The 24,426-nt window shown below is 35.0% G+C and overlaps 3 protein-coding genes across 4 annotated transcripts; all 3 read right to left on the reverse strand.

The window, feature by feature from the left end:
• Positions 1-12,938: 12,938 nt before the first annotated feature.
• On the reverse strand, positions 12,939-17,699 carry LOC142620747 (diacylglycerol O-acyltransferase 1-like). The gene is made up of 14 exons (XM_075794066.1): positions 17,687-17,699; positions 17,419-17,600; positions 17,264-17,331; positions 16,923-16,998; positions 16,784-16,845; positions 16,485-16,692; positions 16,089-16,169; positions 15,877-15,950; positions 15,649-15,724; positions 15,408-15,475; positions 15,031-15,154; positions 13,861-13,923; positions 13,583-13,636; positions 12,939-13,456 (listed from the first exon to the last, which is right to left on the reverse strand). Exons 1-14 carry the CDS (start codon positions 17,697-17,699, stop codon positions 13,352-13,354), a joined length of 1,254 nt encoding a protein of 417 aa, XP_075650181.1. The 3' UTR covers positions 12,939-13,351.
• Positions 17,700-17,759: 60 nt separating this feature from the next.
• Positions 17,760-19,433, reverse strand: LOC142618342 (uncharacterized). The gene is made up of 4 exons (XM_075791265.1): positions 19,332-19,433; positions 18,938-19,204; positions 18,725-18,846; positions 17,760-17,967 (listed from the first exon to the last, which is right to left on the reverse strand). Exons 2-4 carry the CDS (start codon positions 18,962-18,964, stop codon positions 17,760-17,762), a joined length of 357 nt encoding a protein of 118 aa, XP_075647380.1. The 5' UTR covers positions 18,965-19,204; positions 19,332-19,433.
• Positions 19,434-19,574: 141 nt separating this feature from the next.
• On the reverse strand, positions 19,575-23,706 carry LOC142618341 (hexokinase-1-like). Of its 2 annotated transcripts, none has more exons than XM_075791263.1 (7): positions 23,402-23,706; positions 23,122-23,304; positions 22,008-22,082; positions 21,663-21,818; positions 21,391-21,489; positions 21,166-21,296; positions 19,575-20,155 (listed from the first exon to the last, which is right to left on the reverse strand). In XM_075791263.1, the coding sequence occupies exons 1-7, from the start codon at positions 23,585-23,587 to the stop codon at positions 19,963-19,965; spliced, it is 1,023 nt and encodes a 340-aa protein (XP_075647378.1). In that variant the 5' UTR covers positions 23,588-23,706; the 3' UTR covers positions 19,575-19,962. The 2 variants fall into 2 exon arrangements, with proteins under 2 accessions (XP_075647378.1, XP_075647379.1); XM_075791264.1 differs by having other exon boundaries at positions 19,579-20,113; positions 23,402-23,703.
• Positions 23,707-24,426: the final 720 nt, after the last annotated feature.

The following is a 24,426-nucleotide window of genomic DNA, read 5'->3' on the forward strand; positions in this document are numbered from 1 at the left end:
ATCCTTAATATGTTTAGAGTCCTACTCCTAATTATCGTTTATTTGACAATTTTATCAAAATTAGGTTGAGTTCAACGTATAATGATCTAAACCCAGTGGGCTCAATTTCAAAGATCGTATGATCAATAATGTTCAAACTCAGTGCATGTTAGCATGTGGTTGTACATCCATCCAATTCTCAACTAAAAGCGAAAATAAATTACAACTTCATTTCCTCGAGGACTACTTAATAATTTTTCGTATCTAGAATTTCTATCCATAAAAAAACAAGAGGATAATAGAGGTCATGGTTTATTGTCATAATTATTAGTGAGCAAAGTGTGAATTTCATGTATCCCAATTTCTAGCATTGCACTGACCATCTAATGGCCCATGCCCTAAAAGATTACCCTGTAAAGGACCATGTATAGAGAGCCCCTCCCACAAAATAAGGTACATCTCATGCCTTTGAGCTGCTATAATTAATTATTGAAGGAGCATATATAGAAAATACAACAAGATAAATAAAATACTCTCTTTTTTTGCTGCCAAAATACATTGTTGGTCTGCCAAGTTTATTGACTAGGTGCTCTTATAGTCATTAGAGTTTTCAAATGAACATTAATCTCTCCATCAACTTCAGTTAGTTTCTTTGCTTAAATATACAACGAAGGAAGGACATAATATTTTTTAAATGACATGACAATGTTTTCATTTTAAAAAAAACATACATACACGCGCACATAAGCATAAATAGACTTGATCCATTTTATTGGGTTTGCCCATCCAATTCAAACCCAAATTCATGTTTAACAAGTTGAGGATAGAAATTTGTGATCTGGAATTTAAATCAGGTCAAAATTTTTAGTTTTTCACAATAAATAATTGAGTAATTATAGTGATGATGGTAAGTTTTTAAAATTTAGAGATCAAGGTGAAAAGGCCCCATAATTTAAGATGAATTTTTACAATAAATTTTTTTTAATAATATGCTTGGCTTGTGTGAGCAAATTGGTAGCTTGATTACAAAGCACAAAAAAGTATTGTTGGCAGGTGAAGGAATTCATCTTGGACCTAGAGGTGGTATTATTTTTAATAATGATATGTAATACGAGAAATTCTTTGTCTACAATATTTTCACAATACTTCTATAATAAATTATAGATAATAAATTGTTATTAATTTTAATTTAAATATATTACTTAAATTATTTTTTTACTAATTTATAATAGCTAGTAACAATTTACTACTATTTATAGTAAAAATGTTATGAATTTATACTCCTAACATCATATCGGATTTTCACATGATGTAGTGATAAAACAAAATTCGGATTCCTGCGAATCAGTTTAGATGAAAGATGTTTTGGGAACATGAGGAGCATGAGGGTTGTTGGGAATGCCAGAAAGGAAAGAAAAGGAAAGGAACTGCGTGTATATCGGGTATTGGTGCTGAATCCTGACGAGCCAGAGTTGGGATTTGGAAATCCAATTTTAGAGGAAAAACATTTTCTAATAATCCACGTTCTGAAAGTAGACAAGGTTGAGTGAGAATGAGATTGGAGCGTGACAATGATTATGATTTTGTCCTCACATTAATAACACACAATTATTTTGTAAATAACTCTGTCAAGAAAATTCTTTATGAACATATATAATAGATCATGACAGAAAAATTCAAATAATGTTTTATCAAGTTGTCCAACCATGTTTTCGTATTGTTTCAATTATATATATCTAATAATAGATCTTGACAGAAAAATCCAAAGAGTGTATTATTTAGTTGTCCAACCATGTTTTTGTATTGTTTATCTACATAGAGGAACCAGGAATATTTCACTTTTAATGGGTCAAATCATGAAAAAAAAATTACCATTCAGAAATAAGAACTATTCAAAGATTTAAAAATTTTAAATCAATGTGTAGAAAATAGAACTAGTGTGCATTTAGTATTAAATTATTAATAAAATATAATTCAAATAAAAGACATTATTTATTTTCGTAATACATTTCAATATATCAATCATCAAGATGAGGCTCAACATTTTTTTCAATGTTTGAAATTCATCTATTGTTTATTTTGTACCCTAAATTCTTATATATAAATAAAATTTTGTTGTTCTTATATCCTATCTAACACAATAACACCTAATTCTTAAATCAAATTTAAAAATAAAAATAAAAAACTTTGAGAAAATGTAAATACTAAACAATTTGACATGAAATAGCATTTTCAATTCAATTGCATCAAATCCACTCAAAATCATGTTTATGATTTTCAAAACATAATTTGATTTTTGTTCTCTTAATTATATAAGCATTCAAACATAGTTATCTCCCTTTTTTAAATTTTTAATACTACGAGAGGGTTTGAATCCAGCTTATTAGTTCTACGTTTTGCTTCTTTTTTCTTTTTTTTTTCTTCGTTTCTGCTAAGGGTCTCTACGGGGGACAAACGCGCTGTGCGCGTACTGTGCGCACACTGCACGCGCACTGTTCATGTACTTTTTTAGCAATTTTTTTATTAAAAATGGGTCCCGTAGGACTATTCACACATTTAAAAAATTGTTTTGCTACGGTGTTTTCAGTTTTCAACAATAAGTTCTATTCAAAAATTAAAATTATTTTACTATTCAGCTTATTTTTGTTACTATTTATAGAACCCACAACACTTTTTGGTATAATTCATGACTCCACTATACTATTTCAACTAATTTTTATCTTTATTTAAAGTACTTTCAGCAATAATTTTTCAGTTTCAGCAAAATAAGCGGTATCTAAATACACCCTACAAATGACATTAGTAAACTAACCCAAAAAAAATTATTAAAAAAAAATGAAAAGAAAGGATATATTTTTCAACTCCAACGTTTAAGCATTATATATAGTAAAGAAAATACAGCCACTAACAAGGAACTCTCTTGCCCCAGCTGTATAAGGAATGATAACGTGTCAGATAAGCACAAAAAAGTCTTTATTATTTACAAACCCTCTAAATATTTTGTTTGATTACTGAATTAGTAACAAATAAATAAATAAATTGCTAATCAATTCTAGTATCGTTACACCACATACAGATTTTGATAACGACAATGACAAATTTTGGATATAAACCTTGTTTGTAATTTAAGGCTACAATTTCTACAAAAAACATTAATATGATCACATTTTTTGAAATTTTTACTGTTGAATTGAATGTTATTTACATTTTTAACACATATATCAAGTGTAAGTGCACAATTGCACCTGGACCCAAAGAAATTTATGGGCTCAGGCCCAATGAGCCTTAAACAATAAAATTTGTAGAGTGTGGGCTTGAAATCTAGATTAGAAGTACTGAGAACTTGACAACAGGCTAAGAAGTACAAACACCGGTAAATATTGAATGATAATTGCCGATGGACCTCTTCGGACGTGAGCCGAGGACTAATGTTATATTATTTCTCTTCCTTTCTTAAAGATTACAATTTTTAATCTTTTTTCTTAGTTGCAGACCCCCCCTTTTTCTTTAACCTTCACCCCCCTTAAATACTTCATTTTCTGATGCTTTATCCACGCGTTGCTCAAATCCTCTCTCCTCTAGATATTTCTTTTTTTAGTGCCTTTGAATAGTGACCAAAAGTTTCAGCTTTACTGTTCAGGCTTCACTTCCCCATTAATGCGGCCAGGGAGGTAGGTGCAGAATTTTTAATGTGGAGGTGGCAGCCTTTGCTCTTGGTGTTTCTCAAACACCGGTGTATCTAAAAGGTTCAGGGTTTCCCCCTTTTAACCAACAGTCTTTCCAGAATTCTGTCTTAGCCTTCGTACTGAATTTACGAATTTTCTTGGGTCTGTCCGAGGAAAAACTCACCCTCGGATGTGTCCTCGGACCCTCGGCATATGGGCCGATCCGCAGTACTAACAAGTTCTTAGCCCAAGAACAGATGGCCCTCCTTGCTAAAGCCCAAGGGCCCAAATGCCCACTTGGGTCCTTTTACACCCCACATCAAGTTTTGTGCTAATCAGGTGTTATTTACAATTCGATTTAAAAACTTATTATATAATATACATAATTTTAAATTTACAAAAACTTGAAACTTAAATATTTGATTGATGATATAACTATTGACTTTTGATCTTCTAGAAATTTTGCAAGAAAATGGAGAATACAAGAAAAAATGTAATCCAATTGTAAATTTGTTAAAGTTCACATCTAATAAAAAATGTTGAGTGAGATTGTAAACTTAGATTACAACCTAATTTGTTGCCCAATTTTATCATTTTGATAGTAAAAAGATGTTTACCTCTCTTAGCAACCCAAGTGTGTTGCCTTCAAGTGTTAAAGTTTATCTCCTTTTTTTTTAGGATTTTATACATAACTACTGCATCACAAAATAGTTCTAATGACCAATGAAGTTGAGATATACCTTATTTATAAAACTTTAGTAGAACCCTAGAGTGGGCTATTTAGGGATCTAGATCTTCATTCATAGGATTAGTAACACATTGCAAGAATATTTCATAATTTTCTTTGATGATATTAATAAAAAAAATGTGCTATATTTATAATATTTTCACAAAAAAATTATAGATAAAAAATTGTTATTGGTTATAATTTAAATTCAAAACTTAAATTAATTTTTTAACCCTCCGTAACAACCAATAACAACCTACTACTTAGGATTTGTTGTGAAAATATTGTAAACATAGCATTTTTTTTAATAAATTTTGAACTTCTATAAATGGCTATAATGTCTCATCAACACATTGCAATCAACCCTTAAAGATATGAAAATTATAAGGGAGGTCTCTTTATCTTCAATCTCACAAATTCTCCTTGTAGTGGGACAGCCCGCGCGCGGCCAATACCAATCCTACCCTCTTTGTATCCCAAAAAAAAATAAATCCTGGGTCTTCGGATGAAGAAAGATGGGTCATTTGATAAGTTACAGAATGGCCTGGGATTAAGGCAATACTTCGGTCTTTGATCAAGTCATTTTTGGATCAAATTTCTTCCATATTCCACATGAGCCACCAGGAACAAAGAAATATCATTATCAAGTTCCTAGCTCATGTAATCTTTAATTTCTCACTTTCATAATTTTGTTTGACTTTAAAATAATTTTTAAGAACTATATATATATATAAGGTTGGGTTCAAGTTACACTATTCAATATTTTTTAATCACATCTGAATTTTAATAAATCTACCGTTGAATTACATTATCTTCGCATATTCTCCATGCTTACAAAATTTAAAGATGATCAAAGATCAATAGTCATATCATTAATCAATTATTTAAATTCAAGGTTTTGTAGTTTAAAATAATACATAAAAGATGAGTTTATAGATCAATTGGTAAATTACATCCGATTAGCATGAAAATTGGTATGCATATTAAGAACATATAGAACATGTAATTCAACGGTTAAATTTTTAAAATATGAATTTAATAACAAATTATTAGGTAATGTAACACTGCTTAAAGTTACACCAGGTATAACTTAAACTTAACCCATATATATTTGAAAATTTTCACAGGGCCTTTTTTTTTTTTTTAAGTCCAACTCTCAATTGAAAACTAATCAAATATACTATATATTTAAAAACTGGTGAATTCTTTGTTGAGCATTTTCCAGTTTATTAAAACTTGGTCTACTTGCGTTGGACCCATAAAAATAATAAAACGTGTCATTATCCAATGAGTTCAGTACATCAATCCAAGTCCCTTTTACCTACACCAATAAAGACTCGGGGGAATGTGCAGATTAGCGGTGTGGATGGCATCAATATAGTAAGTTAGGCATTGTTTGAAAGTATAAAGGAAACTAACAACTCGAGTTTTTGGAACTCGAGATTTACATTAAAACTCGAGTCTCAGAAACTCGCTTTATGCTCGCTTTGCGCTAGCTAAGGTGGACAAAATGCCACCTGGATCTCGAGTCTTAAAAACTCGTTTTACGCTAGATGAAACTCGAGTCTATAAAACTCGAGTTCCACTATATCTTATAAATGGAACTCGAGTCTTATAGACTCGAGTTCCACTGGACAAACTAATATAACTCGAGTCTTATAGACTCGATTTCCACTGGACAATATATTAAAAACACAGCCCGTGGCATTAACACTCACAGAGACTCTCACATTAACACTCACCGAGAAAACTTAAAAACAGAGATCCTCTCAGCCTCACTAACTCTCACTCACCCATAACTCTCTCACACCACTCACTCTCACAAAACCACATTGTCCACTCTCACTGCTCTTCCCTCTCAGCAAATTCATATCTCAGGTAAGAGTTTGCATAATTTGATTGTCATTGTAGTTGGGTATGTTGTCTATGGGTGTGGGTTAAAGAGTTTTACCATTTATTTTGTAGATAGTTAACATAACTTAGTTAATTTATCAATATTGTGCATTATAGGTCACCACACAATGGAGTAATAGATAATTCCGTCTCTCCATCCACTAGGATTAGAAGGTTTACGTCTTGGCCTTTAGATATTAATGGGCAATGGGGCACTCTATAACCTGGCTTGAATATGTTCATTGGTAAGATTGCATTACTTTTTTCCCTCACTTTACGACTATGTGATTTAACTAACATAGGACTTGACTTGAACAGGTTCACAATGCCTGATATTGTTATAATCATATACCACGGTGGTCCACTTAAGAATCCCAATGCGAACAAGGGATTGCCATTTGAGGGGCCGGGTATGAAGACCTATTATGCCCAAATTGATCGTAGGTTGAAAACCCTTGACGAATTGAAGATGTTTGTCATGGAAGAGTTGTGTAAGAATCCTAATGTGCACAACATACAAATTACTTATCGTATGCCAAATGAAATCTTCAAGCACCATATTAATTACAAGTATGTGGTGATAGAAACAAACAAACATGTAAAGATCATGTTTGACAAGTTGGAGAGTATAGCTGAAGTAAGTAACATTGAGTTGTACATACAGTTGGAGCCACGTGCAGTATGGCAAGAGGATATCCAACAAACAACCACAAGCTTACAGGTTACGATTCCGGATGCTCAATATGAGTATTCTACACATGTAGAGGATAATAATGTTCATGCCGATGGTGATGATGATGATGATGATGATGATGACAACGACGACTATGTTGATGAGACTACTGTTGTTAACAATGATGATGACGACTATGTTGATGAGAATCTTGCCATTAACGGTGAAGATTTTGCCGATAAAGATGAGTATGAAGACATGATTGACAGAGGGGACTTTCGGGACTTTGAGGACTTTGAGAGGGACATTGATGACGATGAGAAATTGGACGGTAGTGAACCTGATGCAAACAATGTTATTAGTGTCCAAAACATTACGAACACAATCCTTGCCTACGCACCTCCTGTGTTGTCATTCTCTGCAAATACTTGGAAAAATATGGTTGATCCTTCACATATTGAGATGTCATTTGTGTCTACTTGGAGAGAGGGGATGAATTTGTGCAAAGGGTTGACTTTTGCCAGTAAAGTGGAGGTGAAGCGCGTATTAACAATTTGTGCCCTCAAGGAAAACAAACATTTTAAGATCACTAGGTCGACGAGGAAAAATTTTTGTGCGAAATGCGTACATGAGTCATGCAAGTGGTATGTCTACGCAGTTATGAAGCCCGAGCTCCAAAATCTATGAATGGTCACCGTGTATGTGGGTCCTTACACGTGTATACCGATTGGGGTGCGAAATGATGGTAGAATGATGAGTTGTAATTTTATTGCAGCAGAAATACATAACAAGTTATGTGAGGATCACACTACTCAAATTAAGCATTTCAGATCTCTGATAGAGACGAAATATAATGGCCATAAGCCTTCTTACTACAAGGTATGGGATGCGAAACAAAATGCGATTGCGTTTATGTTTGGAGATTGGGAAGAATCTTACCAAAGGCTGCAAAAGTTGCTAATGGCATATATTGATCAGGACCCGACTACCCAATTTTGCTATCGTGTCACACCCACCGATGAAGATCACACCGTATTGTTGCATTATGTGTTTTGGTCTTTCGGTCCATGCATATTAGGATTCAAATACTGCAAGCCGGTTATCAGTATTGATGGGACCCATCTGTATGGTAAATATCAGGGAAAGTTGTTGGTCGCAATGGCAACCGATGCTAACAACAAGGTATTCCCTCTCGCCTTTGCTGTTGTGGATTGTGAGTCAGGGTCCAGTTGGAGGTGGTTTTTACGATGCCTTAGAGAAATGATTGGCCACCTGATACCTGACGAAGGCATTTGCATAATTTCTGACCGACATCTCGGTATCAAAAACGCCATTGCAAACTGACCTAGAAGGGATGATGGAAAAGCAGGGTTATTTCATAGATATTGCCTTCGACATGTTGCTAGCAACTTCAACACCCATTTTCAGAACTCGACTCTAAAGTCAGCGGCGTTGAAAGCGAGATATGCTAGTCAGGTAATTAAATTTGCTACCATAATGGAGTCCAATAAGCAGGTGGAAATTGAGGCCATTAGGAAGAAGAAGAAGGTGACGGGGAGGGATGGTAAGGAAAAGAATCAAGATTATCTTCCATACATATACCTAATGAGCGAGTTTGTGGATATGTGGACCCAGTCATACGATGGTGGGAGACGTTAAGGGGCAATGACAACCAATATATCAGAGTGTTTTAATGGTGTACTGAAAGGTGCACGGGGCCTTCCTATTGCCGCATTGGTTGAGTTCACTTGGAACAAACTTGTTCAATATTTTCACGACCGGCTCAAAGAATACCATTATGAGTTGTCAGAGGGTAAGAAATGGAGTGAATATGCCTTATCCACGTGGGATGGAAATAAGCGTAAATCTGACAAACACTATCTCAAGCCATTTAGCAATGAAGAGCTGATATTTCAAGTAGTTACCCAACTCAACACGTGTAGCGCAGGAGGGGGAAACCACAGTTACGAAGTTCGGTTACAGGAAAAAACATGCAGTTGTGGGAAATGGCAAAATATAGGAATCCAGTGTTCACATGCAATTAGAGTATGTGACTATTTACATATTGATTCGACCACGTATATTCACCCATGTTATGGTTTGAACCATGCCCTTAACACTTATGAGCATGCATTTGTGGTTCCTAAGTCACAGTCATTATGGAGGGATCCCATGGGGCCAAAGTGGTTGCCTAATCCGGCATTGTTGCGGGCCAAAGGTCGACCGGTGAAGTCACGAATAAGGAATGAGATGGATGGAGTGAGGAATAAGGATCAAGAACCAGGATGGCGGAGGGAGGACGCAGATTTGATAGAGAGTCAACCCACGCAAACATGTGGACTGTGTCATGCTTTCAGGCATAATCGCAGAAAATGTCCGCAGTCCCGTGGCGCTTCCACAAGCGGCCATGTTCCACACTAGGTAGGTAGATGGCAAAAAGTTATGCATCGGTTAAATAATTGTTGTTCATTCGATGTTTACCTAATGTTTACTATCTTGTCTCCTAACGTAAATACTCTACGTTTTTCAGGCATGCTTCCATGGACGACGTTTTTGTCATGCGGACCGCTGATCTTAGGAAAAGTGACTACGTTGTATTGGCTCTATGTGAACTTTTTGATTGTTGTTGATTATACTTGTAATTTTCTATCCAATGTACCTCTATGAAGATTGTGATTTGAGTAGTATGGTTAGAATTGCAAATTAAGCGTGGTTGGACATGTTTAGAATGGTGATATATTGAGAATGACTTTTGTTGTGATTTAAGTGCATTTACATTGTAAAACTATGGTTATGCAAAGAGCGTAACAATTTCTATAGTTTGTTGCCTAATGAGAACGCCTTTTGATGTAATTTAAGTGCATTTACATTCTCAACTTGTCTACCTCTCAATGACTATTTGTGGATTACATTCTTAGCTTCTCTATCTATGTTTCCCAGCAGGTGTATGCACACATTTCAATTTTTGGTTTGCTGCATGTTTTGGGGGGGGGGGGGGAATAGAGCATTGCTCTCTGCCTGAAACAGAGCATGTTTCTGTTCGGGGGAAAAATTCCCAGTAAAACTCAAGTTTTAGAAACTCGAGTTCCACTGGGCAATATACACTGAAACGGGGCATGCCTCTTTGCCTGAAACAGAGCATGCTTATGTTGGGGAAAAAAAAATTTGCCCAATGACAATCGAGTTTTAGAGACTCGAGTTTCACTGGGCAATATTCACTGAAACAAGGCATGCCTCTCTACCTGAAACAGAGCATGCTTCTGTTGGGGAAAAAAATTTGCCCAGTGAAAATCGAGTTTTAGAGACTCGAGTTCCACTGGGCAATATTCACTGAAACAGGGCATGCCTCTCTGCCTGAAACAGAGCATGCTTCTGTTGGGGAAAAAAAATTTGCCCAGTTAAAATCGAGTTTTAGAGACTCGAGTTCCACTGGGCAATATTCACTGAAACAGGGCATGCCTCTCTGCCTGAAACAAAGCATGCTTCTGTTGGGGAAAAAAAATTTGCCCAGTTAAAATCGAGTTTTAGAGACTCGAGTTCCATGTAAAACCCGATTCTTTAATACTCAAGTTTTGTTAAGAAAAATTCCCACAAAACTCAAGTTTTAGAAAATTGAGTTGTACTGGAAAATAGATTTCCCAGAAAACCTCGAGTATCAAAAACTCGAGTTTTTTACAGCATGTTTCCTCTGGTCCAATACGTCTAATTCGGTCCACTGTGGTCAATTTGGTCCATTCAGTTTAATTTGGTCCCAATTCGGTCCTTGAAATCTTCTTTGGTCCTATTTGGTCGACTTTGGTCTTATTTAGTCATTCGGTTCTAGTTGGTCTAATTTGGCCCATTCAGACCACTTTGGTCCATTTTGGTCAGTTTCGATCCATCTTTGTGCATTTACATATAGAATTGGAGACAACAGGTTTAGGTTGAGAGCCCTTATTCTAAATCTAAATTTATTAAAATAAATTCTCGAGTTTGGGGGTCAGCTGTCCACCATTGCTACACTGATGTTCGCAGTGCTATATGTGCTGCTCAATAGCTCAGCACTGTTGAACCCTATCTAGTCATATCATTCACACTCACGTCAATACACAGATATGCATCCTTTTGCAATGCACTGTTTTCAAGGATGCAGAAGACCCCTAAAAAGTTTATGATGCATTTAACACAACTCGGTATTGTCTTGTCAAGTTCATGTCAGATGAAACACAAGCATGCTAAATACTCTTCACATGAATACTGTTCAGCTGAATAGTCATGGCAGTACACTGAAACTACTGCCCAGAACAAGAGAATCTCACTGTGACATTGAGAACATTTGAACAAAAAATTCGTATCATGGTTTTCCAGCCTGTATTGACATGACAAGCCCGAATATGTCAAATTATATTATTGAATACACAGTGGAATGAGGTTATAAATGCACCACAATTCTTTTCTTATTCCTACACCACTAACTTTGTAGGTTGACTAAGCTATGAGTTGCAACGCCTCAACATCATCTCGTACACTTAGAAACAAGTTTCAATCTACTTCAACTGTTGAATTATCACAAGTTCCAGCAGATCAACAACTACAAACATACACAGACCACAATGGAGGGAAATGGGTTGGAAAGAAGAGAGATTTCGTTAATATGTCAATATACACGTACGAGAGTCTTGGAAGCGTTGGCCACATCATGGTCGGCAAACCTACAAAACTTAGTACAGATATCACCGCAATGGAGTTCACCGTAGCAGAACCACCATGGTCAACCCTATACGAGAAGAGGTGTGAGTTGGAGGTGTATTGTTCATGGCACGGGTTACGAGTTCCTAAGGCACGCTCAGCCAAGTTACCTAGAGATGAACCTGCCAACATACTTGCTCGCCTTGAACAAGAGAACAATCAAATGCAAAAGCGGCTAGACCGTTTTCATGCAGTTCAAAAAGCTAGGAAGCATCTAAAGGGGAAGGTGCAAGAGCGAGCCCTGAAGTCTATTAATGAAATTACTGCGTTAGATAATGAAAGTGACATTTCAGACTTCTCAGATTCAAGCAATGATGATTTCCAAAAATTTCTACCTACGAACATTCAACGTTGTTGTTGATGTCTACACATTTTGTGCAATACAAAATGTTGTTGATCATGAGGGCAAATGATCCTATTGTACGTGCACCTTTTGCAAATCTAAAGATGAATTGTTCATTACTTTTGGCTAAGTGTATATGAAATCACTTGCTCATTTTTTTCCCCACTGTTCGTTGTTGGTATGTTATGAAAAGGTGTACTTGTATTAGTACTTGTATTAGTGTTTGCAAGAATTATAAGTGCTTGGTGAAAATTATGGTCTAAACTCACATAATGTACACATCTATTTCAACAAGTTAAACTCAAATGGTATGCATATCAGCATATGGATAAAGTCAATTATTTCTCTCTAACTCCTGTCAGTCTCAAACCTTGGATCACTCCCAGCAGACAAAGTCTTAATTGCTTCAATAAAAACATCACATAGTTGGTATTGCCCACCATGAATACACAGTACTTGCTACATCTGAGAATTTTTTCGACTCCAAAGTTGCAGTAGTTTTGAATATGGCTCTGTTTAATATTGAGAGTTTGACTTAGACAGTAATATGCCATATGTTATTTGAATGTTTTGATATATGTGTGAGTGAAAATGTATGTAATGTTATTTAAAATATGTTAAAATGTGTTAAAACTATACTGCCAAACGGGATAGTAGAATTAGTTTCTGCAAACTTTTTATAGTACAAATGCATAAAAGAGGCTTGTAATTTGTAATTCAATAAAGAGAACCAAAATTCCCTTTTCCTATTTCTTGTGATTATCATATTATTAAAAATAAATAAATAAATAAAAAACAACTTTCATGAATGTCAAGTGGGAAGAAATGTTTAAATCACTCCCACTCACGAGCAGTTCAGCCCATCCGTTATACGTCTAATAGCAATATGATATATTCATAGATTTCATCTTCAACTTAGAATTTCTATTCTTCTAGTATTCAATTATGCTTTTCTATAAATTAAAGATCCACAGAGAAATCTCAGACCAATATTTTGAACTCAAATCATTTACAATTTTCCATTTAATAGTTAACCAACAAAATAAGCCAATACAGCGTCCGTAGCATTAGTCATTGTTAGTACACTGTTCTTCAAAATTGCTCCAAAAAACCAATTTGAATTTACAAAGAACCCTCCCTCTCAAGAGGAAAATGTATATTGTTCAAGATGAAATCACCCCCCCGCAAGTAGCGGCACGAAATGAAATTTAAACCAGATCAGTATATCATGCCAGATGCAAGATGAGGTTACCCTACAGTGAACAATGTTAAGCACCATATCTACAGCCAGTTTACTTCCAGAGTAATCTCATCCACAAAAGGACAACGTGGGGGTCAATAGTTTATTCATGCTTCCCTTTTCTGTTCATCAAGTCATGGTAGTAAAGAAGCACACACATAGGTTGATCAAGAATACAGAAAATGAACCAGAAGATCATATTTCCCACCTGCCATAAAAGGAAAAAGACCAAAAAAGGAAATAAATAAATCAGATGAATGGCATAGGAAGTTGGGTGCTGAGAAATTAAATGGGCTAAGATAAGGTTGAACAAAATTCTTCTAAACTGGCTTACCATTGAGTTTCTGAACTTATTCTGCAGGTAGCTAGTTATCAGAACCAAGGGAACCTATTCAAGAAAGCAAAGAACACAGGAATAATTTTGATTAACCTCATGTCAAGCAGCAGGTTGTGCAGTAATAGAACATGCCTAATTCTATGAACACTGTCAGTATTCTTCTTTCTGTTTTTGTTTATAGTTGTCTCTATGTGGATATAACTTCTAACATAAAGGTCAATGATCCTAATAATGGAGATAGAAAAGTGAAACATTAAAAGTCATAATATTATTACCTGAAACATAATTCCGAAAAATGCCCAAAACTTGAATATGTGACATGGAGCAGCAATACATAGCTGCAGACAGATCAAACAAAATAAAATTCCATCATAAGTAAATCGACATGCTTGAAGCACTACAACTACTAAACAAGGAAATCAACACAGATTTGGGTTGATATGTATAACTAAATAAGCATATCTGGAATTCCATTGCAAAAACTATGAACTGCAAATAAGTTACTTATTGACGAGTTTATCTGACCATGAATACAAAGGGCGCAAGCATGTAGATGGGTTAAACCTATGGGTAAATCACTTCAAGTGACTTCTCACAGTGGTGATTACAATGGCAGTTTACCATGGGGAAAGTTCAAGATCAAAAAATTAAGTTACCATCTTTAAATAAATAAATAAATATATATATATATATATATATATATATATATATATATATATATATATATATATATATATATATAAGTCTGAACATGCAGATGGGTTAAAACTACAGGTAAAATCACATACAAATGACTTTACAGCAGTGATTCCGATGGCTGAGCATCAAAAGGAATGTTTTAACTCAAAAAAGTTTGGCTACTATCTTTCAGAAGGTTAGTGGAACATTGTTCTACCCTTTTCACAGTACAGGATTGTTACATTGCCAATGCAGTTTCTCTTAATTTTGTCTCCTTTCCCTCCATATATATTAGAGTAATTAAAACTGTCACTCTCATTGCCATTTTAAAAAAAAACATTTATATCTTCTTCCCTTCTCAAAACATGCACATAACAACCAAAAACCTGACAAACAAAACAAGAAAAATAGGATGAATTTATTGTTTTTGATGTCAGCAACCTTTTCCATTTGACTTTTTTTATATACTAATGAAGAGCGCATATAATGTGCTTTGATAGATTCATGATGGTGAATTGATAAGGGAACCAAGGTTTACTATGAGATACTTGCACAGCTTCCGCCCTATTATTCTCAATTACCACCTTAACACCTAGATATAATTAGCATTGCCTTTACATAAAAATAAACTTTTACAAGAGAACCAACAGAACTTTGTGTAGGCATAAACATTAACACACTTTTTGCCTTCCTTAACATATTGTTTATGCAAGAGACTTTTTTTGAGTAATAATTGTATACAAACTTTTCAAGAAAATTTCCTGTACCTTTTCAATTGATTTGGTGAGTGCTCTCATATCATAGCTTGTATGTGCATAAGACACTAATTTTAACCATACAATGCTGGCAGAGAGCATCAACGTGACACCAGATAAAACAGCAGAATCGTACCTGCACAGTTTAAAGTCACAACTGAATTGAGAAACTTCCACAGTATCCTTGTCAATGGAATATTGGCATGACCAAGGACACATAGGGAAAAAGTCCAGGATCCACTTATTAAATTACCAATGTAATTCTTTGGCATTGTTCACAGACAAAATGATCATACTTCCCAAATGAATTAATAGTCACAACAACACCAGAAATTTGGATGATGTGCAAGACGAGACGAAGAGTTAAATGGGAAAGAAAAAGAAATCACCTTAGAATAACAAAAACTAGATACAAAACTGAAGCTGTGGTGATGATTATATGAAGCAAAACAACAACCTGTAATATTAAAGTAGAAGTTAACTTTTGAGGAGTCCAGCGTCTCAAATCTCAAACTCAATATGCAAAGAAAACCCAAGTACCCAAATGACATGAAAAATTCTGTGGCTACAATTAATTTTCATTGTAAAGAAAAACTGTTGATCTGCAATAATTAAACTCGAATAACTTACAGGTTTAGAGATATACTTCTGCTGTACTAACTTTTCCACAATAAAAGAGGCGGCTGGGAATATTGGCAGTGTAAGACTGCAATAAAAGAAATATAAACAATATACAATAAATTCTGGGACAGATGCTAATTGGAGTAAATAAAACAAGAGGCAAATTCTGCAGTGAATAATACATTCTAAGAGTAAATAAAGCATTAAGGATCAAGTACAAAGATACGGAACCATTACCAACACATTAAAAGGGGCCAGTCACTCAATGATCTTGAACTAAACCAAAAACCTGTCTTAATTAACCAACAATACTGCAACAATAGTAAAAAAATAAAAATAAAAAATTAGTGAAATTATAATTTAAAAATAAAAAATCTAACCCCATTTTCAAAATGACAAGTCTTAGCTTTTTCAATTTTTTTTTTTTATTAAAAAAATGGGTCCCAAACCTTCATAAGATTCTCAATGATAAGTCTGCTATTTACAGCAACAAGCACCACTATGCAGAGATTGAAGAGACCTGCATAACTCTGCATAAAATTTAAACCAAAAAATTTTAGGATCATATTGAATAAAATTATATATAACAGAATGTAATTAAATCCTAATAATGTAAATTTAAATCAATCTAAAATGTAGCTAGTGACTATAACTCCAGGAAGAACATCAACCAATCACAAAAACAGCAACTTGATTTGCAAATTCATCATTCAACCACTACAATTCTCACCAAATTCAACTCTGGAATTCAAAAAACCCGAGCAATTTTCAAAATTTATAGAATTCTAATCTCTAATCAGAAATTTATATGCGAAGAAGAAGCCGACTAATTAAGCTGGTTGTACCTGTTTGAAGATAGCGTCGGAGCTAAGCGGACTCTCCTTGTTTTTCCGGTGTGCCGGAGCCGATGGCTGATACGCGAGGTTCAACGCAGCAAAATCGGTTCCGCGATCGTCACCGTTACCAATCTTATTATCACCACCGTCACCAGCTTTTTCAGGTTTTGATGCACAAATCATATCAAACAATCCATCCTCAGTGAGAAAGGCAGTACTATATAAAGATATGAAAAGCTAGCGGTGTTAGAATATAACGAAGTAAGGAACTCAAAACAAATCACATGTATGGGTCTGAGATTACAAACCCTAGCTCTTTAGCTTTTGAGGATTTTCGACCCCCAATATCTTCATCACATAAAAGATAATTCTGCAAACAGAAGATGTTAATCCCATGCTGACAGTCATGTCAATCCAAGCATATACGAGAAAAAAGTATGAGAAAACCATTTTCTTGCTGATGGATCCAGTGACACGACCACCATGACGTTTAATCAAATCTTCAGCTTCTTCACGCTCTAGGCTGTAAGATCAGTCAATAGACACTCTCAAGCCCATAAAATATGCAAGGTATATAACCATAGAAATCCCACAATTAGGCCAACATCACAGCTGAGACAATAATCACCAAAGACTTATGACATTCTCAATCAAAATTTATTTATTTTATATCTTTGAGCAAAATGTGGTCTAGACCACATATGAAAACACATAAATATAGTAATTTTAACATTTAATTACATAAAAGATAAACATGATAACATCAATACAAAGATGAACAAAAGTACCTGTCAAGTGTTCCACTAATTACAAAAGCTGAACCAGCTAAACAATTGGGAGCACCCTCAGGGACTTCCTAAGACACAAAACAATATTCAAAATTAACATTGAGAATGGTAGAGCATTTTAATTCATCAATCCATAAATTTTCAATATTTTTCACCTTTTCTCCTTTATGTGGGGGATCTATCCTTTCTCCAAAGTTCATAAATCCACCCCGTCCACCACCTCTGCCTCTTCCACCAGCTGATGCTGCTGATGAACCTCTTCCACCATGTCCCCTTCCACCACACTTATGAGGAGTTTCAATATCGTTATCATCATCCTCATTGTCTTCTTCAATGTCTACAGGTTTCTGTGCAATTCCCCTACCCGACCCACTTTTCAACTTCTTACTAGGAGTCACATCAACCCCCCCTCCTTGGACTTACTGCCTATTTTCATTCTCAGTTTCCTTTGGAGTATTGTTCTTCTCCTGATTCCCTCCACAAGAACCAGTTTCTTCTAGATTGGTGTGTCTCTCCCGGTTGCCTCCAGGAGGACCAGAACGGGGTTTTCTGAAATATTTACCGATGAATGTTTCAGCAACATCTGGATACTTTCCCTTGATGAAGCTATCCAAGCATTTGTGGTAGGAAAAGTCTTCTTTACGACCATCAGTTGAGACAACGTAGAAGCACCGGCTTTCCTAGAAACTGCTGTACCTGCTAACCTACATGTCGAGCTCAACATTATAGCAAACATCAATTATCATGTAACGCAAATGCTAAATTACCAATTGAAAAAAAAAAAGAAGAAGAGGGGGGAGGGGGGGGGTTACTCCATTCTCGAGACCTACCAAAGGCCTACAATTTTCTTCCCTATTATTAAATACAGAAACACTGCAAATTAGTCAAGTCAAAATCCATGTTTACAAAGTCATCTGTTCTGGACTACAGGATTCATCCAACACTGCAGCATTGAAGTAAAACAGCCCACAAGCACAAATAAGATTTTCCAACTACACAATAGATGTGTCAACCCATTTCAATAATCAGCAAATTATTATAACTCCTATATATATAACATATATGCACATGCATTGTAGAAGTCTACGCCATGAACTTATGTCATTTAAAGGCAGTTTAAGCCATGAACTTATCTTATATGAACCTAAAAGATTTTAGTTTACAAGGTTATTGTATTTTGCATGCAGAAAAGCCCAGAAATAGCAAGAAAAAGATTCACATAAAACGAGAATCTTTTGCTATCAAAACCTTAATTTACTATAGACAGAATTCAACTTTAAAATGTACTGTATGTTTTTTGCTATCAAAACCTTAATTTACTATGCTCCATCTTATGTTCAATCACCTGTGAACAGTAGTTCTAGTTGTTATTGACTATATTAATTCTGGCATAGTGTCATACATATATTCCTTATTGCAGGAAATATAAAAATAAAAAGCAGTGCAAAGTTCAACTTGTACCTAAAGGGATGAAACCGATGGCGTCCAGATTCCCTAAACCTGAGAGGACCTTCAGGATTCTTCTCACACTGTTCCATTCGATTGAAACATTCTGCAAGGTAGTTGCCTTGTTGATAAGCAACCTAGAATATTCCAAGGACACAAGAAGTGAGGACTCTATTAGCATGAGGTCAAACAGGTTATGCAAAGGAAATTAAATCTTAAATCAAGTACCTGAGCTGTTGGAGGGAGATTTTTCATCTGAAAGTCCACATCAGTCAGAGCTTTGTTGACATTATCAATTTCAATGGGCTTGTTTTGGTTATTCTCTTGAGTATTCTTCAGCAACGCAGCAAAATTTTACATCTTTTTATTCTTCAAATAAAGCTTCACTTAAGGGTACCTCTCCAGGATGTCATCCATAACATCATGAAAGTCCTTTGTATTTAATGTACCAGATTTATTCTTGTCTGCTTTACTGAAGATGGCGGAAATATCTTCCTGAAAACAAGTTGGCAATAATAAATTAAAGATTTTAAATAAAAAAAAAATCTAAAGAATTATACACAATTTTGAGTGCTCTCTATACTCAAAAATACACAAATAAGTCCGGTTGTAGATATCATACCATGACTCTGCGCTGGTTTACTGTTGCACAATCCCAAAGGGCATATATGTTATCACATCCTTCCACCCTCTCATCATCAGTTACAAAACAAATCTGAATGTGCCTCTGAAACCATGTCTCTCTCTCTCTCTCTCTCTCTTTGGACAAGTTAAATTTGGCATGGCACTAACCACAAAGACATCTATCACTGCAAATGAAATGGCCTTTGTTACATCTCTCATCCCATATTTTCGGATGAGATATTAAACTTCTTCCTCATCAGATAGCTACGAGCCACCATCTCTTGTTTCTATTTGGTACATCCATTGTCATAGCAATTTATAAATAAAAAATAAATAAAATAAAAAACTTTTCTATAGTCCCATATGATATGGATGATATATTAAACTTCTTCCTTGTCAGAAAGGTACAAGCCAGTAAGCCACCATCTCTTGTTTCTATTCTGTGCAACCATAGTCATAGCAAATGATAATGCCCTCTCTAGAGTCTAACCCATTATCCCATATGTATGGATGATAAGGAATAGGAATGGAGGCCTTCAGTTATGATGCAAGACAACTAAGCAAGGAACCCAATTCCAAAAAATTAAAGGTAACTCAATTATGCATATAATACAGTGCAAATGGAAGTGCTATGAACTACAAGCACAAGGTTTGACAACTAACTGAAACTCCATACAACAATGAAGAGTTATATATACCTCTAAAATATTCTTCAATTTAGTATCCACCACTTTAAGATCACTGGATGTGTCATGATGCATTGCTGACAAGTCAGGTGTCCTGCATATTTCATATCTCATTAATCCCATGTAATTGTTCATCCTAATCTTCCTAAAAAAAAAAAAAGCAAATTGAATGAAGATTACAAAAACAAAATTGAAGTTAACAAAAGACAAATTTCAAAGAGGAGCATAAAAATGTGACCTCAAGAATGCAACACCATGGACCTAAGGCTAAAGTCCAAAAGCTAGAAAGAGAGAGCTAACATCAAAGCCTGAGGACTGCCACTAAATCATGGTCATTAATTACACTTGCCAAGGGTTGACCCGGTGAAATTGATTAATTTCTTACTATGACCAAAATGCTTTTGAAGTTATAATAAGGATACTAGGTCTTATGGATGCATTATGCCAATAAGGTGATAAATGTGACACCAATTACGGACCACAACTTGGCAACCATATCAATTAAGCAAGAATAATATATCAAATATAGATTATTCGGAAGAATGAATGCCATGCTGATGAAGTGGTCACCCAGACAGTTACCTTGGCAAACACCTAGGCCACCAAGAAGTAAATTATAGGCAAAAATAGGCAACTTGACATCTGTAAAAAAATGTTTTACATTATTTCATACTAATAAATAGTTTAAATTAGTACTTAAAAAGAAACATTCTATGATATTTAGGGCTGAAGGCAAAGCTTAACACAAGGTTTACAGCCCAAGTTAGTGAATATAACGTGCTCTCCAATTATTTCTTATGGTCGGAAAAAAGTCCAATGTTCCATTTCAATTTATGATTTATTACGGCACAAAAAGCCTAGAACAGAAACAAAGAATATATAATTTAAAAAAAATAAATGTGAGCTGCAAGGCACATGCTCTGGGTTACTATGACACTTTTGGATTTAAGTTGTGACTATAGTAGTACGGGATCAAACAATGCACAAGAGTTTCCACTCTAGAGTAAAGTTGACAAAAATTAAAAAGCTGTCAAACAAAAATAATCCTCTTAGAACATGAACAAGTGGAAAGGCAAAATGAAAAGGAAAACAGCAGAACATAATGATCAATGGTTAAATCATTAACCTGTAAGTTTTGAACACTACCTTAATGCAAATGGACTTTTCAGTTTTAGTGGAATAATGTCACCAAAAAAGGAAGCTTCTTCAGCCACTTTGCATAGAACTATGCGAACAATTTCTCCCAAATACATACCAGAAATTATCTTCTCAAACATCTGAGAGTATCAAACAAATTTTTAAGGAAAAACACAACAGAAGATCATTTGGCAAAGCAAAGCCTAGTGGACCGTTAAATATTTATACAATCACCTGTTCACCTGGGTTCAAACTCTCAGCATCAAGTACATAATCATACTCTGTGAATGGAAGGTCTGTTGACCAAAAGCTACCCCACTCCATGTTGATGACCTGCAGTAGAACATTGGCCGTGTCTTCAGAATTCTTTCTCAATAGTTCTTTTACAATTTTCAATCATATGCATAACTTTTTTCAACCATACTGACTTGAGACAAGAACAGGAAAAGAAGTCAAATATTATTAAAAGAACTAGACAATTTAACAGTCACTGAGAATCTGCTAACCATGTCTCCAGATTTAGGCAGAAGACCATGCAATTTTGGTATTGCATTTGCACGTTCTACATATGCTGCATTTGTTCCAGTACCTAAGATAACAGCAGCAACAACATCCTTGTTGGAATATCTACCTCCAGCTAATGTCCCAACTGTATCATTCACCTAGTTCCAATTATGTACATTAAAACCATATTGAAAACAAAAATAATTTCATGAAGTATTCAACACCAGATTGACATAATGAAAAAAGGAATACCAATCCACTGCACAAGACCATATATGATTTTCATCAAGAATAACCAAAGGGATCACATTAGTGTTTTTATAAAGAAGCCATTGACTTTGACTTACCAGAGCTGACACACGCATATCAAGGCCTTTTCTCTCCATTGCTCGTGTTAATTCTGCCACAACATCTTGGCCAACCTATGCACCCAGCAATTAAAAAAGTCACACAAGGGGACTTGGGCTAAAGAGAAAATACCATACTGTCACATTAGTAAATTAGTTTTGATGTGCCCACAAACTGTACTTACTATTGAACTGGATTGTTTCAGTCAAAAGTATAATATGTTCATGCTTCCAAAAGTCAGATAAACCATGTTCAATTTCTTATGACTATCCTCAAAGTGTTGCTGAAATTACAGCTTGTTTAACAGGAAATATGCCAGATTGGTGGTGGTAGCTACCATTTTCTGGAGAGAAAAGGAAAGCTTTAGATTTGTTTTACGTAAAGGGATGACAACCCAGGAGAAAATATGCCATATGCCATATTCCATGAAGTTGATGATTCAACACTTGCTACCTAACAAGAACAAGATTATGAACAAGAAAGGAGTGGTTGGTCTTGATTTTCACAAAATCTTAAAGGAAATGATTAAAAATGCTCCTTTGAACTGCTCTAAAATTGATAGAGAATATTTATAAAGATGAAATTATATTTGCAATTAACACTTTCTTCCTAAAATGTTAAGGAATATAATTTTTAGGAAAAGAGTTCGTGTGGCCAACCCAATCTAATCTATCGAGGATCCATAGCTAACTCCAAATTTTGGGATTAAGGCTTTGTTGTTGTTGCAAGTGTCTGGATATGTAGGCTCATGTGCAACACACCCTTAAAGGTATCCATCAGGATAACTCATCATTCTTTTATATATATATATATATATATATATATATATATATATATATATATATATATATATATAAAAGTAAAAAAATCTCATCATTCTGTTTTTAGTAGTTAGTACTTCATTATATTCTAATTTAATATATTGATTATTAATACTTTTATGATATCACCAGAATTTTCTTATTAACATTAGTTTATTTTACAAGTTCAATTTAGATAAAGAACAGATCAATAATCAAAGACATACTTCAATATATTGGAAAAATGCCAGGAAATCAATAGGTAAACATGAATGAAGATAAGCAAAAAAGACACAAAGCAATTAGGATTAACCGTATCATCTATAGAGAAGCCTTTTGTCCACTTAATAAGATTCCCAGAGGCAATTGATGTTTGCATCACAGGGAACGAGAAGGTAAAGCCTAGTTCCCTCTGTCTACCAGGAGGAAGTTGAAAATCTGGTCCTTCTTGGTCGACAAATTTTGCAAGTTCAGCCGCTATAAAATCAAATAGTGCCTGAAATTACATCAAAAGTCTGTGACTTTTAACATTTATTTTTGCATATAAAGCTTGAATTAGCGGTGACAACAATTAAGCACCAAAACAACTTTACCTCTGAAGTTCCAACCATCAAATCCAAAGGAATGGACACCTCGGAAACTTCTTGATTAACAACAGCTCCCCCTCCCAATTGTACCCTCAACACACGGAAGTTTGTTCCTCCAAGGTCCAACGCATAAAACAATCCCTTCTCATCCCTGAAAATAGGAAAAACACAAAAAGAGGATCCATCATCCATTAAACTTAAATCTCTATATTGCACTGTCTATTCATAAAGTCAAAATTTAAAAAAAATATCATCACAAATATTTTGGAAGATTGTCAACGGATAAAACATAAACACAAACAAGACATATTAATCAAGTCAAAGCAGGAACACCCACATACAATTCAATCAAAAAAAGGACCAAATGAGACATGCATGCAACATAAATTTTTTGTCCACATAAACTCAGGACTAAACACCATAATTCTCTAGCAAACTCAAAATGTAAGAACATATGGTCCACCAACTCACTACAAGCCCTACGCATGCAACACCAATCAGCAATTATGATTCCCTATTTCTTGAAATTAAGTATTGTTGTTAGAATCTTGTACTTTGCAGCTGTCAAAACAAAAAATGCCACTCGTGGAGGAGCTCTAGTACAGCAAACCAATCCATAAATATAGGGCAGGAAGAAAGCCAACATATAGATACCAGGTAATTTAACAAACACACACACACACACAACAAATAAGAGCCCCAACAGGAAAAAAGATCACATTAGACATTACCTCTGTAACAAACCTCTTTTTCAAGGCTCACCAATTTTGCGTTTTTTAACTCTCGTGTAATGTTTCGGCAGGGGAGGAGATTGCGGGGCATCATCCTTAGGCTCATCATCGTGCTGCAAAGACATTAGATGCATAGAATCAATATTTGGTGTAATGATAAGATAAAATGAACTGCAAAACAGGCCTATACATCGTAATTAATGGTATCGTACCATAGAGCTGCCTTTGTGTCCTATTTTGTGTCCACCTATCCCACAAGTGGGAGCTCTTCTAGCACGTTGCGGTCTACCTCGTGGGGGT

Source organism: Castanea sativa, chromosome 12 (genome assembly GCF_040712315.1).
Source record: "Castanea sativa cultivar Marrone di Chiusa Pesio chromosome 12, ASM4071231v1".
Taxonomy (NCBI): Eukaryota; Viridiplantae; Streptophyta; class Magnoliopsida; order Fagales; family Fagaceae; genus Castanea; species Castanea sativa.

Bases quoted from the DNA above. Each gene is read 5' to 3' on its own strand.
- LOC142620747 (XM_075794066.1), bottom strand. The intron at 17,332-17,418 runs GTGAAAAATATT...TTTGTGTCTTAG, and splicing joins CCCCACATAAAGGAGAAAAG to GAAGTCCCTGAGGGTGCTCC. The intron at 13,457-13,582 runs GTAAGCCAGTTT...CTTTTATGGCAG, and splicing joins ATAAGTTCAGAAACTCAATG to GTGGGAAATATGATCTTCTG.
- LOC142618342 (XM_075791265.1), bottom strand. From the start codon at position 18,964: ATGAAAAATCTCCCTCCAACAGCTCAG. The intron at 18,847-18,937 runs GTACTTGATTTA...GGAATATTCTAG, and splicing joins ATCTCCCTCCAACAGCTCAG to GTTGCTTATCAACAAGGCAA. The intron at 17,968-18,724 runs GTACAAGTTGAA...CTCGACATGTAG, and splicing joins CATCGGTTTCATCCCTTTAG to GTTAGCAGGTACAGCAGTTT.
- LOC142618341 (XM_075791263.1), bottom strand. From the start codon at position 23,587: ATGGATGATGGATCCTCTTTTTGTGTTTTTCCTATTTTCAGGGATGAG. The intron at 23,305-23,401 runs GTAAAGTTGTTT...ATGTAATTTCAG, and splicing joins TGATGGTTGGAACTTCAGAG to GCACTATTTGATTTTATAGC. The intron at 22,083-23,121 runs GTTAATCCTAAT...CTGGGTGCATAG, and splicing joins GCTTCTCTATAGATGATACG to GTTGGCCAAGATGTTGTGGC.